At 41.2% G+C, this 17250-nt stretch overlaps 1 protein-coding gene and 1 long non-coding RNA gene across 2 annotated transcripts; one reads left to right on the top strand and one right to left on the bottom strand.

The window, feature by feature from the left end:
* The first annotated feature begins 1707 nt into the window (after nt 1-1707).
* Nucleotides 1708-8835, top strand: LOC139614174 (uncharacterized). Its single transcript, XR_011686917.1, has 3 exons — nt 1708-2014; nt 8202-8319; nt 8607-8835. It is a non-coding gene; the product is annotated as an uncharacterized lncRNA (long non-coding RNA).
* On the bottom strand, nt 7144-16548 carry nrde2 (NRDE-2, necessary for RNA interference, domain containing). The gene is made up of 19 exons (XM_071471345.1): nt 16441-16548; nt 15758-15842; nt 15195-15398; nt 14923-15063; nt 14458-14723; nt 13997-14223; nt 12444-12668; nt 12042-12231; nt 11630-11763; nt 11289-11409; nt 10942-11114; nt 10592-10763; nt 10253-10473; nt 9642-10143; nt 8892-9268; nt 8597-8736; nt 8199-8340; nt 7757-7828; nt 7144-7578 (listed from the first exon to the last, which is right to left on the bottom strand). Exons 1-19 carry the CDS (start codon nt 16514-16516, stop codon nt 7453-7455), a joined length of 3594 nt encoding a protein of 1197 aa, XP_071327446.1. The 5' UTR covers nt 16517-16548; the 3' UTR covers nt 7144-7452.
* Nucleotides 16549-17250: the final 702 nt, after the last annotated feature.

The following is a 17250-nucleotide window of genomic DNA, read 5'->3' on the forward strand; positions in this document are numbered from 1 at the left end:
CTGCACTGTCCCCAATAAATTTGCATGCATGACATACATTAAACCTAAGGCTCCAGGGCAGTAACCCACTTTGCCCTGTTGGTAATCCAGCCTTGATGTTATGTAATCTAGGCAAACCTAAGAAAGTCACCTGGTGTGTAACATCAGTATCACTATATAAAATGAAATGAAGCCCACCTCTCTGTTATTGAACATATCCAAAATCAGACCCACAAGTACTGAACTGCCATCATTTGAATGAAACTGTGGGCAGAATTTGGATCCATTTGTAATCAATGCATTGTAAATCAAAATAACCCTGCTAATTATTATTGCCTCAGATTTAGGAAATAATGATGTTTATCTAGCTTTAAATGAGGGACAAAGCAAAATTAAACCATAGTGGAGTGACTTCAACCTCCACTTTCTTATGATATATTGACCTTGAGGTCAATAAAAAAAACGTAGGCAAGCTGACAACAGACATTTAGGGTGTCATGTTTCACCTGATAGTGGTGGGACGTTTCTCTCATTGGAACGTCAAGCGTCAGTCATGCAGTCAGTCTATGAGGCTGCAAACCCATATGGCCTATGCAGTTACTCCAGCAGGACATTTTCTCCTTGCAATAGTGGAGGCTAGCTAAGGCAGTCAAATTTGTGGGGAACTATCAAACAAGTCAGTTCTCTATCTGCAATAATTTTGCATTTTATAATGATTTTATATCAAACTCTGTTAACAAAGAGACCATTCCCTGCATTCTCCCTAAATAAAACAGAAGATAAATATGTAAAGATATGGGATGTAATTCTGTGTGTTATTTTAAATTTGGATTAAAATACAGTTTCACACCATTACATTATATTATATAGATGAAATCAATACATGTCTGTGGTTATATTCTAGGACAGTCAGAATAGTATTATGTGATCATCTTTGCCTCAGAGCCAGAAACCACACACAAACAATTTTTTGATTGAGTTATTAATCAGATTTTTGTTTTGGGAGACTTTCTCATAAATATTGATTGAAGTGTCTTGACTAAAATATAGCATATGATTTTCTATGTGCACTGAGTGTTGTTCCTCGTCAAGCAGACTTTAATATACCCTCCAGTATCTGTCTACTCTAAGGCTCTTATTGTATTATCTTCTGTGTGGCCACATGTCCTGTCCACCAGCACCAACCACAAAGTCTGATGATGTCTCTTAGCCAATGGGCTGCCATTACATCTGTCATCAAAATTATAGTCAGACAGTGTTAGTGTAATCTGAACCTGTTTAACTGCAACACGCATCTAATATTACCTGTATGCTGTGGCATTATGTAAGCCTAAACTGAAATGTGAATGTAGCATCATTACTGCAAATACAACCACCAAACAAATTAACTGTGTTTCCAGGCAAAAACATTATTATTTTTGTTCTAGATGTAAGATTTAAGACTGTGAAAGGCTACACACTGTATATTTACTGTCATAAATATAGCCTAGTGAAATGTAGTGGAGGATGTGAACATCCCTGTTTATAGAAAAAGATATTCATAACTTTTATTCAAATAATTAAGTTACTTAAGTGATTGTTTGCCTTTAAAAATGAATAAATAATTAAAGTGATTTTAAGGGGTTGCCACGTATCTATTTATAAGAATTTATCAGAACGCGCAACTTGACGGTAAGGCAACACAGAAAGTGACGCACTATTTTGTGTTACACGGAGTTTTATGCAGGCGGAAGGATACGTTCTAAACATCGCGTCTGATGGCACCGTTGCGGTTTAGTTTTTGAGAGGCGGGTTCTGATTGGTCAGAGCGGACCCGCAATGTTCTGCACACTGTACAGAGGCCGCTGATTGGCCAGAGCGGATCTGCAATGCGTCAAACCACAGCGCGGCAACGGCGGCAGGAGGGAGCGACTCGCGGTTGTCGCCTGTGCAGGACCCAATGAAGAGAAGTGTTGGGCGTGAAGTTGTTTGGACGATGAGCTGGATTAACGCAGGCCAAGCGATCAGCACCTAGCGACAGGCGCGTTTTGCACAAGTCAGTATAATTAGAGAAGTTTGCAAAAGCGCTTTTATGAGCCTTGGGTGGAATTTGACTCATGAAATCAGTATCTATAAAATCCCGGCAACAGCTTTGCAGCCATTCCGAGAGAAATACGTGATATTTCTTCACTGCTAACTTCATAACTCTGACAATAGACGTAGGGCTGCACTAACTGTTCAGTGCACCACACTGAGGGAGTCCTGCCGACATAAAGCTGCAGCTGGGTGCAGATGGTTCAATTAGCAGCCCAGATGAACTTTAGTAAGCCCTCAATAGACTCTCACTCATCAATATTCATCATGTCGTGTGTGTTGCGTGAGTGTGAAATAGCTGTCAGACTGCAACACCCTTTCACAGTATGTGTTACAACAGTTTTGAAATGGACGCAATATGTTTTGAGTGAAAATTAGATTCTAGTTTGTGGCTATGCATGTTTTCTCAGTGATGACGCAACCTCAAAAATTACTCAGTGTATAAAGATAAAATATATAAAGTAATTTAAATGTTTTCATCTTGGGCTCACACCAGCTATGATGCCCGTCAATACATCCTGACCAATGAGTACTCAGTAGTTATTGCTACATCATTACATGAGTACTCAGTAGTTACTGCCACATTATTGAAGGAGTACTCAGTAGTTATTGCTACATTATTATAGGAGTACTCAGTAGTTATTGCTACATTATTGAAGGAGTACTCAGTAGTTATTGCTACATTATTGTAGGAGTAGTCAGTAGTTATTGCTACATTATTGTAGGAGTACTCAGTAGTTATTGCTACATTATTATAGGAGTACTCAGTAGTTATTGCTACATTATTGAAGGAGTACTCAGTAGTTATTGCTACATTATTGTAGGAGTAGTCAGTAGTTATTGCTACATTATTGTAGGAGTAGTCAGTAGTTATTGCTACATTATTGTAGGAGTAGTCAGTAGTTATTGCTACATTATTGAAGGAGTACTCAGTAGTTATTGCTACATTATTATAGGAGTACTCAGTAGTTATTGCTACATTATTGAAGGAGTACTCAGTAGTTATTGCTACATTATTGTAGGAGTAGTCAGTAGTTATTGCTACATTATTGTAGGAGTAGTCAGTAGTTATTGCTACATTATTGAAGGAGTACTCAGTAGTTACTGCTACATCATTACACGAGTACTCAGTAGTTACTGCCACATTATTGAAGGAGTACTCAGTAGTTATTGCTACATTATTGTAGGAGTAGTCAGTAGTTATTGCTACATTATTGAAGGAGTACTCAGTAGTTATTGCTACATTATTATAGGAGTAGTCAGTAGTTATTGCTACATTATTGAAGGAGTACTCAGTAGTTACTGCTACATTATTGTAGGAGTACACAGTAGTTATTGCTACATTATTGAAGGAGTACTCAGTAGTTACTGCTACATTATTGAAGGAGTACTCAGTAGTTATTGCTACATTATTGAAGGAGTACTCAGTAGTTACTGCTACATTATTGTAGGAGTACACAGTAGTTATTGCTACATTATTGAAGGAGTACTCAGTAGCCTACTCATGGGTCAGACCACAGCCATCTCTGAACTTGGCCTTCATTTTGATCTCAACTACGCACCTAAAGTTCGGTGACACTATCACAATAACAAAAGCTGCCCACAGACCCACACCAGCCACACTATCACACCTGGTTAAAAAGTGTTTACAAGTCCCAGTCTTAACTTTTAATTCATCCCCAAATGCAGTGATATTCATGTGTTCACGTGTTTGACATGTTTTATGTACGATGTAAAAATGGCCCCAGTAAATGACAAGCTGGCCCCTGGTAAATTCACTGATCTAAATCAAACATAAAACTTAGAGATATTTTGGGTATTAGAAGATTAGAAGCATTTAGAAGCATAAATGAAGGGCTAGATGCTCACGTCACAGAGTGTTTGTACAGTATTTGTGTACATGTACACATTCATGTTTTTAGAAATGTGACAAAAGGGTAAAACTAGAAAATTGGGTAAGTGGACTACTGTTGTGCATGTACTCGTTTTGCACATGAAAGACTGTGCAAAAAATATCAACATATGGTTTTAAAAAATAACTGTGCATCAGTGTGTGTGTGTGTGTGTGTGCGTCTATTCAGGTCCCTTTAATACAGTGTGTCAATGTGAGTGTGCTAGCTGTGGTTGTCTCATGCTGCTTACACAATGGCCTGGACACGGGAGCTGCCTGATGGCATTGCTTAATTAGGTGAAGAGCTGATTCATTTGCATTAATTGACAGCTAATTAAAGGAGTCAGGGCACATTGAATCGACATTCCTCTGAGCTGTGAGGGCTTGACTGCAGGGAATGTTCGCAAGAGTGAATCATGAAATATTGAGTCTTATGAGTGCCACCTGCCATTAGAAGTGGCATCAAACATATGGACCTGTGTGTGTGTGTGTGTGTGTGTGTGTGTGTGGTTCAACAGACTCATCTTACAGCCTGTAGAGCCCAGCTGTTTGTGGTTCTTTAGCTGAAAGAAAAAAGAGGGTGAATCTGATAACGTTATTTCAGTTCAGTTCTGTGAGGGTGAAGAGGGTTAGGGTGAAATAAATAACACACATGTCGAATGTTGATTTTTATCACAGACAATTAAAGCTGCGTCCTGCAACTTCTTGCACATTCCAACAACAGGAAAGGTGATGTCCAGCCTGTGTTTGAGAAGCTGTTGCCCCTGTTTGTTGTTTTGAGGTGACATAAACAACAATACTGTATATTATTTACTGTAGTGCAGTCTAGTGTTAACAAATAGTTTTACCAAACTCCACCATGGATTTTAAGATATTGTATTAAAAACAAAAATCATGGATTTGATGCAGTAGATCATTGAAGTGACAGCATGAGTCTGGAAACTGTATTTTTTACTTGATTGTAACAGCGGAGCCAGCTCCATATATCACTGATCAGCCGAATGTCCCGTGACTGAATGATAAAGCTACACCATAGGTCAGCTGGCCAGTGTTTGAGTTTCCTCATTGGTTGTTGTGCTTTCAAAATGATTTAGTGTGAACAAGCAGTGTTGCCAACATAATGCTGTTGTTACTAGATTAACTGACTTTTCAGACCCCTCTGGCGAATTTTGTTTAAAAAAGCACCCAGTGACAAATCTAGCGACTTTTTGGTGAAAAATTACCTGCTTTCCATAGAAGAGAGCCGCCGTTCTTGCCCCACCAGCAAGAGGTAGGGTTTTCCCTCCTAGAGCCCCTTGTCCACTGGTCAAAAAACCCACCAACACCCACTAACATCTGGCTTTTGTGAAAATGTGCAATTGAGATTCACTCACAGGTCAAAGGACCTGCAGTAGTCATGAGTATTTATAGGGAGATGTGCCTCATGGGGCGACCCCTCGCCTGCTCGGCCTCAGCTCTGAGCCGCTGTCATGGGTTAAAACAGTCAGGGCCCTGTCTCATCTAATCCCACTGAAACCACGGGCCCCTTTTTGTGTTGCCACTGCCATGCCTGTCTGATTCCCTTCTCCTGCCTAACTGCTCATCCCTGTCCACTGTGGAAGTACACCATCTGACAAGAAATAGGCCCCAAGTAATTACGTAAACTCTTGTTACATGTAACCACAATAAGGATTATTATTTTGAGTTTCTCCCACATTTCCCAAATTAGTTTCCTATACTCCCAATAACACATCTGCACACGCAATAGGGGAATGAGTCAAGTCTGCGAAGTCCGTCGCAGACTTCAGAGCATAAATAGATGCACTCACACAGAAATGGAGACTATAGAACAATGACACCAGGGTAATGCTCTACCTAAAGCTTTGCGCCCACTGAGCAATCTGTTGAATCACCGGTGGCACACTGTCAGGATTGTGAGAGCGTTTAGTTTCTTCACATAAATGGGATGCTTTGATCAACGGTTAGATGTGACCCAGCTCCTCTTCTTAAATCTCGAGCTCTGGGACATTATCTAGTTTCGAAGAGACATCTCTGGAGCCTGGACAAAGATAGATCAGACAGAAAGAGACAAGCATGGTTCAGAAACTCTGCCACAATATGATTGACACAGACAGATTTAACCCCAAAGCTTTTTCTTTCTTTTTTTTTTATACTAGAGCTGTAATGAATTAATGAAGTATTTCAATTAGTGAAATGTCCTATAATGCACAACTTATGTATGTGATAGAAAATAGCTGGACAAAGGCTCTGTTGGAGTATTATGTTACTAAGGGTTTGGTCTCATTCAGTAATCCAGCTCCACACATTGTCAACTTTAGCTTATATTGTTTTTCTTTAATTATATTTTGTCAGTGAGAGAAGTTTTTAGTCTGTAAAAATATTCATGCTGGCTTTTGTGTTTTTAAAATTTTCATTGTAGTTCACTATGTTAGCTGTTTTCATCTTTATTCAACTCGTTTGCCTTAAGGACATTCATACTGACTTACAGAACCAAATGCTTTATGCCACAGGTAGTGATTAAAATAAAACCAAACCAGTGGATTGATTAAATCATGCTACACATATTAAATATAGTAAAGGATAATACAGTTGCTCACACACTGCCATGTACTCTTTATTAAATGGTCTCATAGAAATTATAACCAGACTGATATCATTTAGATTGTAGAAGAGATCAATATCAGAAAATGACCTCCATTTCCTCACTTCTATAAAAACTCAGTCAGAGCTGTTCCGTTATATTTGCCCATGCAGAGGGTGAACATCTTATAGCCCTAAAATCAAAAAGGAGCATGTTTACAGTTTGTCCTCTGTTGTGAATGATGGTATATATGAAGGAGGCAGGTGTGTTGCAAACAGAGTCCAGAGCCACAGAGGGGGTGTTCTGGTAAAAATCTGGAAACCACAGGTACACAGAGGCAATTCTTCAAAAGAATAGGTTTTTACAGAAGCACTTTTAACATGATGAAATTTAAAATAAAAATAAATAAATAACTAAAAGCGAAGTGAAAAGTGACAATTTTGATTCAATTTTATAAACTTAGTACTGAGTTTGATCATTTTCTATTCTGGGTAAAGTTATCTTTCACTCTCTTTCACTCATTATCATCACCAGGGGACTGTTAAGCCAGGGGTGTCCAAAGCATGATGTGTAAGCTGCAGCAGACTGTAATGCTGAGTTGTTCTTTTAAATCACATATACAGAAACATTTGATGAAGTTTTATAATATATTTAATTTGTGTTGAAACATAGACCTTCAGCCTCACTGTAAACTTATATTCATAATAAAATCTACAGCCGACACAACAAATAAATCAGTTGTATTTATTGACAATTTCAGGTAGTAAAACACGGTCCTATCTGCTGTGAAAATAAAGCATTTTCAGATATTATGTACAAAGGATGGCTCCTTATGCATCTTTAGGTAAGATCACTACAACTTCACTGTTCAGTACAGCAGCTTTGTGTGTAAAAGCATCAGAGTTTGTGTGTGTGTGTGTGTGTGTGTTCAGTCTTCCAGTAGTATATCCAGTTCTTCTAAAGGAAGTCTGACTCTGAGTTCTTTCTCTGTCATCAGATCTACAAACTCCTGCAGATGATCAGGAAACAGCTGTACTGCATCCATGTACAAACCCTGATCACACACACACACACACACACACACACACACACACACACACACACACACATTTGCATTAATACAAATTTACATTCATACACACAGACACAAAAAGAAAGAGAGAGACAATTAAGTTTTTTTGTACATACAGTTTAAAAATTAAGTAGACAGATGTTAGAAACTTGTGACTCACCTTCGCCCAGGGAATATTCTGTAAGGCCTTGTAGTAAATCCCTGTGGCTTTATCCACCTTCCCTTCAGAGACCTACAAATACACACAAACAGCACATACACACAGCACAGGCATAAGACTTTGCTGATGGTCAATATTTGTGCATCCAAATGTGCAAATGACACAAAGTAAGTCTGTATAGGCTGGTCTTCATGTGCGCGAGTTCTCACGCTTCTATCTTTAAGTCAATATTTGGAAAATGAGAAAAATATAGGCAGCACTGTAAGGTCAGAGATGAACAAGCTGAATGACACACAGAACCAAACTGGATTTTTAAGGAACAGCAGGAGTTTTATATGACAGCAGAAAAGCACATCTGTGTTTTTTTCCCATTTTGATTCCTTTGATAATATTCTAAAACAAAACATTAATATTCATTATTTATTTTGTTTTATCATCTCACCAGGAAGTGCATGTACATCCTCCAAAGTAAAGGACAGTGAGCACCCATCTCTGTTGCTATGGCGCTTTCAAACAGTCCACGGATACGGTTGCTGAGGCCATTCTCTGGTAGGATGGGCAAGGTAGCGTCATAGCAACAAGACCTGTAGAGACAACATTTTGTTTGTGATGTGATGTAGTGTTTTTATAATTAATAATAGGTCATGTGAATTTTGAAAGAGAATATTTGTGAAAGCTTGGCATATCACACAGAAAGAAAGAAAAGAAAGAATAGATAAAACTATAATATAATATAACACAGCTTCTTGATTGTATTTTTTAAGTTGGTCCAGTGTTTGTTCTTGTGTAACATGAGTGCAGGAAAAACCCACAACTACCCATCATCCTTTCTGTTCTTACCTCTGAGCAGCATCCACCAGCTGCTTCCTTTGTTGTTCAGCAACAATGGCAAAGAGGCGTGGCACCACACTGCTGTTGTCCCTGGTTACAGAGTGAAAGAAGCGACGCGCCCGGCCAGCGCTATGGTAACGGTTCTCCACCTGAAAATGGATCACATGAGGGTCATCATATCAACATAAACAAGTACAGATTCTGTACAGAAAGAGCTGGGAAAAAAACACATCTGGAGAAGAAGCTTATTTCAAATGACTGGTGGTATTTTGTTCTGGTGTCTTCTGAGCAGACCACAGCTTACCTGTACATATATGCTCCAGAGCGGGGCGCTGCTGGGCCAGGCTGAGAGGGCAGAGGTCAGCGTTTGTCTCAGTGTTGCCAGTGGAAACACACCGATACTGTTGTGGTACCTCAGCAAGGCCGCCTGCTGTACTGCTAATATCTGACACTCAGAGGCCAGTTTACTAACATATTGCCTGCTGGTATGGCTGGAATCAGCTGCAGGCTTTTTAGCATCATGCTTGTCTGTTGTTAGTGTGCGATGCAGCTCCTCCATCTTCTCTCTGGCCTGGCTGTAGACAGCATTAGCTGCTTGGATGCCCACTGTGAGGTACTGGAACAGAGCGTAGCAGCCTACCAGACCACTCAGCCTCAGTTTCTCTGCTAGCAGCTCTTGACCTAGTGTTGGAATATTGACATTAGAAATGAATCAAAACAGTAACTGATCCAACTGGGTCCTACATTTAAAGGGGGTGGGGACTTTGAGGATGGAGTTGTTTGCCTCTTAAATTTGTAGTATCTTAATGACACCTCATCAAAAAAATAAATAAAGGTAAACACTGTACTACAAGTTATGGAAAACATGGTCTACAGAGTTGATTGGTAAAACATTGGTTGTATGGGAGGAGCTAAATAAGCATGAACTGAAACAGTGGCACGGTATGTTGAAAAAATAAAAACACTGAATATACAGGGTTTGTTGTAAATGGGCTAAAATATGCAAAACTGTCATTTACAGATAAAACACATAGATGTTGTTGAGAAAATGAACCTTTTCTGTTGGGCTGATGGTTAGTCCAGTCCACTTGGTCCAGTGCTGACAAGCTGGCTGTCAGAGCCTGTTCATAAGACCTCCTGGCTTTCAGGACAGTTACTGGAGAGAGGGACTGGGAGGAAGAAGAAGAAGAGGATGAGGAGGTTCCTTCTGCTAGTCGGGTCAGCACCACCACAGCTGGGGACGCAGTTACATCAGTTAGTTCCCCTCCTCGCATGCCTGCTCCGTCCTCCGCCTCCAGCTGGGACCACAGCAGACAAAGCTCACAGAGGGCGGGGCTACTCAACCCTTTGGTTCCCCCTATCGCTGTGGCTGTGGAGAAGACTTTGCGAGCTTCGTCAAGGTTGCCCAGCATCCACTCCAGGTGGGCATACTCCCGCCACAGCACCAGCGACGAGCGGTTGTCGGGTTCTTTGAGCAGTCGCTTGGCAACTTTTTTGCTGCTCTTGCCTTGAGAACGGAGACGCTTTTTGTTGCCACTGCGCAAGCACTGCAAAACCTGACACGTACACAAGAACAAAAGTCAGACACTTTTCTGACCTTGAAACAAGTTGACCTGAATTATTTTCTTCTTCTTATAAATTAGAATCAGATCAAATGATTCTCACCTTCAGTTTCTCGTACTGCATCCAGCTGAGCGACAGAACGGCTCGGTGGTGGGGAGGAAGGACAGGTTGGACCATATTGAACACATTGGTGACAAACCTCTCGCCCTGCTTTCCAAGCCCCACCCATTTCCTGGTTCCCTGAAGAGTTGTCATGTGACCTACAGAGTTAACCCCGGGGTCAGGTAGATTGTGGGAGGTCAGAGGATGCTGGAGCTCGTTACCTAGGATGTGACATGGAGCCAGACTGGTCACTGCCTTCATCTCAATAATTAGCTTCAAACTACTGAAAAAAATAACAAAGGTAGTTTGTATTATTTTTCCTGACTGTCTCATTTTTACCCTGAGTGAGCAAAGAGAGGCTCTCCAGCAGCAGGCCGGGCTGGCAGGGGGCAGGAGAGAGGACAGAGTCCACAGGCAGCCCCAGGAAGGACAAGAAGTGGAGAAGAAGATGGAGCTGGAGCTCTGGTGAAGACAGACAAATCAGGGACGGGCCGATGTCATCAAATAACACCTGGAATTGTAGAGAGACACAGAGAGAGGAAGAGGTCAAATAAAGTGGTCGCACACTGTGAACCCAGTTCCAAACATGCAACACCTGGAGTGAGACACGTGAGATGACATATCTAACAACAGATAGACTAATGGACGGTACACAGATGATGACCACCCATCTGTCCAGCAGTGAGTACCTGTCTGTCTGGGTCCTCACAGTCCTCTTCTGATTGGCCTTTAGCTTTGTCAGGTCTCCAGGGCAACCAGTGAGCCGCTTCACGAGACGACTCCACATCCAGCCACACTGTTCCTCTGGGCTGGCTCCGGTCCTTCACCTCCTCCTCATCCTCTTCCTCCTCCTCTTCGTCGTCTGTGGACACACACACACACACACACACACACACACACAGTTTCATTGTTCTAGCACACAAATCAATTTAGAGATTATTCCAGGATTTACATCAATGCTCAATAAAGCCTGGCTCACTATGCAGTGTGTGTGTGTGTGTGTGTGTGTGTGTGTGTGTGTGTGTGTGTGTGTTACCTGCACTCGGCTGTAGCCATCCCCCACGCTCTTGTTGGAGCATCCAGGCTTTCCAGCCTCTGGCCCCCAACTCCCCAACCCTCGCCTCCCCGCTGTCCCAGAACGGCTCAAAGAACTCGACCTACACACACACACACACACACACACACACACACACAAAAATATTGATATAGGTCCTTTTGTATTTCTACTGTGCCTGTAACAAGTATTTACTCCTCAATTTTTTATACTGATCCACTGAAAAAAAGACAAGTCACACACATTTCTACCAACCGCTCTAAATAACATAATCCTCACATGAATGCAAAGCAAAGTAAAATCCGACAAAATGACAAACAAACCTGCTGCTTGGTGGACAGTGCTCGTACACTGTCAGGTTTGTAGAAAGTGAAGTCGATCATGGCCTGAAACAGAGAAACCGCCTTCTCTGAGTGACCACACTGACGCAGGAAATGACACTGTTGGGTGAAGATGTCTGGACAGAAAGATGCAAACACACAAAATGACAATGAAGTTATACAAGTATTGAGCATACAAAGGAAATGTTAAATTCTCCTCAAACAAATGAGAATATGATGTATCAAATGTCACGTGTGTATGTGTGTATATGAGGGCTGCAGTTTTCCTTGTTATGACGGAAGCAAAGTATAAAACCAGGCTGACTGGTAAACTCAGTATGTAACTGTTTCCACTAATCAGTCCTCTCAGAGTGGGAAAAACCTGAAAAGTAAAGGCTAAACAAAGCCTTGTTACCCAGCATATCCTCCTCAGTCCCTGGCAGGGCTGGATGAGACACCATGCTGCCATCCTGCACAGAGCTGAGTGTGCTTAGACACTTCCCGTAGGCAGAGTTGACCTTTGACACAGTGAAGTTGCTGAAGTAGCTCTGGGTGAAGAGCAGATACTCCCTCCACAAAGGGGGACTGTTTGGGTGAAGGAACACCTGAGGTACAACAGATGAAACACAAGTTAGCTTTGTTAGAATGACGATAAGACACACTCACACACAGGCACTGGTTATGTCTCCACTCTGGTTTAGACTAAAGAAAACAAACCACAGCTGCACTTGCAGGCTGAGTGTGCAGCACTGAACATAGTTTACATATAAAGGCACTGAGTGAGTCAGATGGAAACACATGAAGACTGTAGACTGACCAGTTTCTTCCATTCTTTAGCCAGAACGGAGGGCTCCCACAGCTCTTGGCAGATCCTGAGCCTCTCCAGCTGCAGAGCGATGCAGCTGGGGTTGGTGTCCACAGCGCGCTCCGCGATGCTCAGCTTTTTCTCCAGGACCGCTCGGTAGGAAGACTTACGGCGCTCAGTTGAATCCTTGTCCTGTTGCTCCTCCTCACCTCCAAACTCTGCTGAGCTGACCTCGTCCTAGAGAGGGAGAGAGGAGATGAGAAAGATTAGATGAATGCTGCATAGGAAAAAACTGAGAAATTACTTTGTGGTTGAAAAGCAATAAACAGAGTTCAGATTGTTCAGGTGTTACAAGCTGAATTACAATGAGGCCAGCGGCAAGTGTGAACAGATTATCTAGAAGAATTCACTAAAATACAGAAGGCCTGAAAACACCCATTTCATTTCACACCCACCATGTCTGACAGTCATTTCTACTTAACCTTAACCTTCTTGCTGTCTCAGGCTGTAGCTACTGGTTTTTTGCTTTGCTTGCTGCAGGTTATTTGTTCATGCTGTTTTGTGCTTGATGACAGCCTGATTGAGCGAAACAATGCACAGCAATCATGAATAAAAAAAAAAAAAAAAAAGCATAGAACGATGTTCAGATTCTACTTTTTGTCACAATGACTCCTGTGTGGTTATCTCTCTGAAACATCAGTAACAAAATGATCTTTGTGTTAAAGCTCAAGTACTATGTGCATTAATAAATCTGAAAATTCAAATTCAGCTTTATTAAGTTTATGAATATGACGAGATTCAATAGAAAACATAGACACAAGCAATCTAAATTTGGGTCAGACCTAAAACTCATATGTCAATCTATCTATGGTGTTTTATTTTTCTATTTGTACTTTGTTTTCACTCAATCCAACATGCACTGTTATGCTGCTGTAAATGTGTGTCTGTATGTGACAGCAGTACAACAAATGTGTTACTCTGCAGCTGAAAATAGTCCTCAAAAAATCCACTCTGTGTTGTTGTTTGAGAGACATTTTCTGAAAACGACAGTGCCCAGCTGTTTTAGGGATAGACTGCGTCTTATCTTTTTTTTAAATTGACATTATGCTGTATGTACATTTAGGTCTTCAGTAAAAGGTACTGGTCTCAGGGCTGGGTGTTGCAAGTGTAGCAACCTTGAAAAATTTGAGATTAACATTAACACATTTATGGTTTTGGTCTTTTCCTGGGAGTAGCTGATGATTATAAAGATATAGAATAAGCCTTAGACTTTAATATCCTTATAGGCAAATCCTGAGAGTTAGAACTAAGATCTGTCTTTAAACCCTGAGGTAGTTGACAAACTACACACTGTACAATAGTACTTTCAAGTAAGTAAAAAACACGTCACGTTGGTACTTCTGGGAAAGAAAAAGCCTATTACAATGTACAAGTGCACAAATCACACATAAGTACTGACACATAGAGATTCATATGAACAATCATCTAAGCTCATAGCTGATTGTAAGGCAAGTGAAGTGAAGTAAGAGGAAGTGTATGTAATAACAAAAGTAGAGTCTTCCTACCTGGTATCGTATGAATTTTATCCATAGCTGTGTGTCTGCTGGCTGTTCTCTGAGCTGCCTGTTAAACTCTTCAGTCCTCCTGGTCGTAAGCACAGCACTCTGCCCTGTCTGCATGTCCTGCTTCTGCTGCTCTGTCTGGTCCTCCTGTCCCTTCCCCTGCAGCCAGAGGGCCGTGGAGGAGTCATACACACCGAGCGGATTTACTGATGATGTCTGCACTTTGTCACCTGGATTGACACATTGAGAGTTTGAAGTTCGATGTGAGGGTTAAAATGAAAAGATGAACGTATGTCGCAGAGATGTTTCACATAGAAAAAGTGCTCAATTGCTGCTATTTTCTTAATACAAATTTGCGGTGTTGTGGTCTGCTAAGGGCAAATTCTGCCCTTTATAGCCCAACCAAGGCCATTGTTTTGATTCTCAAAGTCAAGTTATCATCATGTTGTGGCTAAATCTCTTACCTTTCTCTCCTCCTTTGATGTCCCCCTCATCACCCAGACGGAGGAAGGAGGAGGAGATGATGACATCACTACAATCAGGAACTGTTGGTAATGTAGGGACAGCCGACTCTGACCTCAGCAGCTGGCGACTGACTCTGGAGAAATATCTGTCTTCTGCTTTCTTCTTGTCCCCGCTTTTCTGTTTCTTATTTGATTCTGACTCCTCCCAGCTGACTCCCTGTCTGTGAGGATCCAGACCCAACGACGATCTGCCTTTCCTCTTATACCTGGAACACACACACCGCATCAAAATTGTAGTTCCAGGTCATGTAAGATTTTATGTTCTCTCTTCTTAAGACCCAGAGAGCTTTTCCCCTTCTGCACAGTAAGTGGTGTTAGTAATAAACTCTAGAGACAGGTAGTTAGCATTAGCAGTGATAGCCACTAAGACAGAGTGTATGTTTTGTGTGTGTGTGTGTGTGTTACCTTGCTACATCTCCTCTGTACAGGGACTTATATGTCCAGTTGGCTGGGTCTGGTTTACGGTCCACACAGAACGGATGCTCTGTGGGCGACTGGAGGTCATCCAACCAGGAGAAACGACTTGCCACTGGAGCAGCCTGTGATCTGGCAGAATGGATGCACACACACAATCCCACACACACCAACCATAAAAACAGAGTAGATGCAAGCCAGTGATATTGTGTATAAAATTCAGAGTGCATGCATCTGTTTTCTAAATGTGTGTATGTTTATACCTCTTTGCCTCTTCTTCTCTTTTGAGATCACTGGGGTAGATGGTTTCAGAGTCAGACCCACTGCTATCTGAATGCCTCCCATTCTTTTTTTTGTGTTTTTTCTTCTTTTTCCTCTTCTTTTCACTCTTCTTTTTCTTCTTTTTGGGGAGCACATTGTCCTCTTCTTCCTTCTCCTCCTCCGCAGGGCTCACCTCTCTGTCTACACTTAAGGATTATGAGTTTAACGGGAGTTAGAACAGATTTAAGCTAAACACATGCCTCAAGCAAAAATAACTAAATATTAATTTTACTAATTTTCAACATATCATCTTGAGTATTTATTACTGGAAAAGGGACAGAGCAAATTTCCTCTGTTACTGAGTACTCCATGGGGAAAAAAAGATGTAAATGAGAGGAATAAGAACAAAAAAGCAAGAATAAAATTGGGAAATGCATAATGACAATGGCTTTCATATGGACAAAAGTTTTAACAAGAAATTTAGACATAACAATCTATAACATAGTGTACTTGACCACACAGAGTAGAATTCCCAGGAGTGTGTCTGTGATTATGTGATATTTACCTTGAATCCTTCTCCTCTAAAAACCGTCTGTGGAGAGAGACGGCATCCCCGGTCTGAAAACTCTTATTGTTCAGCCAGTCTAACTCTAAAAGGAGAGAGTGGACAAAAAAACTGTGATACATAGTAATCAGTAGGACTGATGGATCATGATGTCGATCATCAACCACTGAATGTCTTGATGTGCAGTGTCGTATCATGGTTGTGACTGGGTATTTTAATTCTGTGTGGAAACAACATATCCTGGGAATGCAGGGGATACATTTCTCCACTCTTAATAGATAGAAACTAAATTCTGTAAAATCCTTACTACATCAGAGTCCACGGCAGCGAGAAACCAAACTGAGTTTACTGTACTGCATCAGACACCTGAACAACATGAGAATCTGAATGGCCTGATTTCTCTGTGCCCCAAATAAGACCAAAGCCAGGATAGGACAGTTGTGACACAAGCATCATATATGAGCGGAACAGTCAGGTGTTTGAGGTAGCCGAGTGTAAGCTTATTGACAGGAAAGTCAGTTAACGCTAGTTTGTCATTCAGCTTCAACGACAGGCAGACGTCGGGGTAGCTAATAAAAGCTAGCTTGTGGCTCAGTGGGTTTATCTTCTCTGTATGATGACGACACAGTATTAAGGCAAAAGTAATCGATATTAAAACGTGTACTCCACGAAGACGCTCTCACCTGTGGACGAAGCTCCAACTTTGTTAGTTGTTGTTTCTGCAAACGCTGGGAACAGAGCCATGGTGGTGTGTCGCATATAAACAGTCGCAGGGTGATGACGTCATTTGACAGCCCGTTTACTGACCAAGTAAGCCAGTGTTAATTACTCTCCATAAAGACTTTACATATTTGTTAAAATAAACGGAAACAACAGTGACTATATTGGTAAAAAAAAAAAAAAAAAAAAAAAAAAATCTTAAATGACATCTATCCATCTAATGGATCCTTGCATAAAAGATCCAGTTGGAATAATGATGAGTATGTGTTTGATGAGAACAGGACTGAGACTGTAGAACAGGTTTTCTTCCAGCATGAATAAGTTTAGGATCTCTGACTATCTTTTCAGGGCTGGCTTCAATCTGAACGTATAATGCCGCATCCAGTAAATGTGGGCAACTGTCAGTTAGAAGCTGGGATGTTTATGAAGGAAAACACTTGGAATTTGTGGGAAATTATTTGATTTACTAACCATTTCATTAATGGACACATGCACAGACTGAAGGATGAACTGTAAACTACCCATAAGCTTGTGCATCACATGGATGGCCTTGTAATACACCCATGGTGCGTCAGTTCAGTAATTTATAACGCTCTCCACCACCCTCTTGTGGCGAAGGAAGCTACAACAATGATCTAATCATCCCTTTTTTCCATGGAGTGGAGGATTAGTAAGACAGCTTACTTGTCACTAAATAAACATAAACTCGCACTAATGTGTGTATGTATTATCGAGACTTACTGTTTCACATAACGAGACAGTGGGGAAAGTTA

This window comes from Trachinotus anak, unplaced genomic scaffold (genome assembly GCF_046630095.1).
Source record: "Trachinotus anak isolate AG129_WGS33_773 ecotype Australia unplaced genomic scaffold, CSIRO_AGI_Tana_v1 ptg000033l, whole genome shotgun sequence".
Classification (NCBI taxonomy): Eukaryota; Metazoa; Chordata; class Actinopteri; order Carangiformes; family Carangidae; genus Trachinotus; species Trachinotus anak.

What these genes read in the sequence shown, in the direction of transcription:
- nrde2 (XM_071471345.1), bottom strand. Translation starts at nt 16,516, where the DNA reads ATGCGACACACCACCATGGCTCTGTTCCCAGCGTTTGCAGAAACAACA. An exon ending in ATGGCTACAGCCGAGTGCAG is followed by an intron (nt 11,115 to 11,288) that starts GTAACACACACA and finishes GTGTGTCCACAG; the next exon opens with ACGACGAAGAGGAGGAGGAA. An exon ending in CTGGTGGATGCTGCTCAGAG is followed by an intron (nt 8,341 to 8,596) that starts GTAAGAACAGAA and finishes TTGTCTCTACAG; the next exon opens with GTCTTGTTGCTATGACGCTA.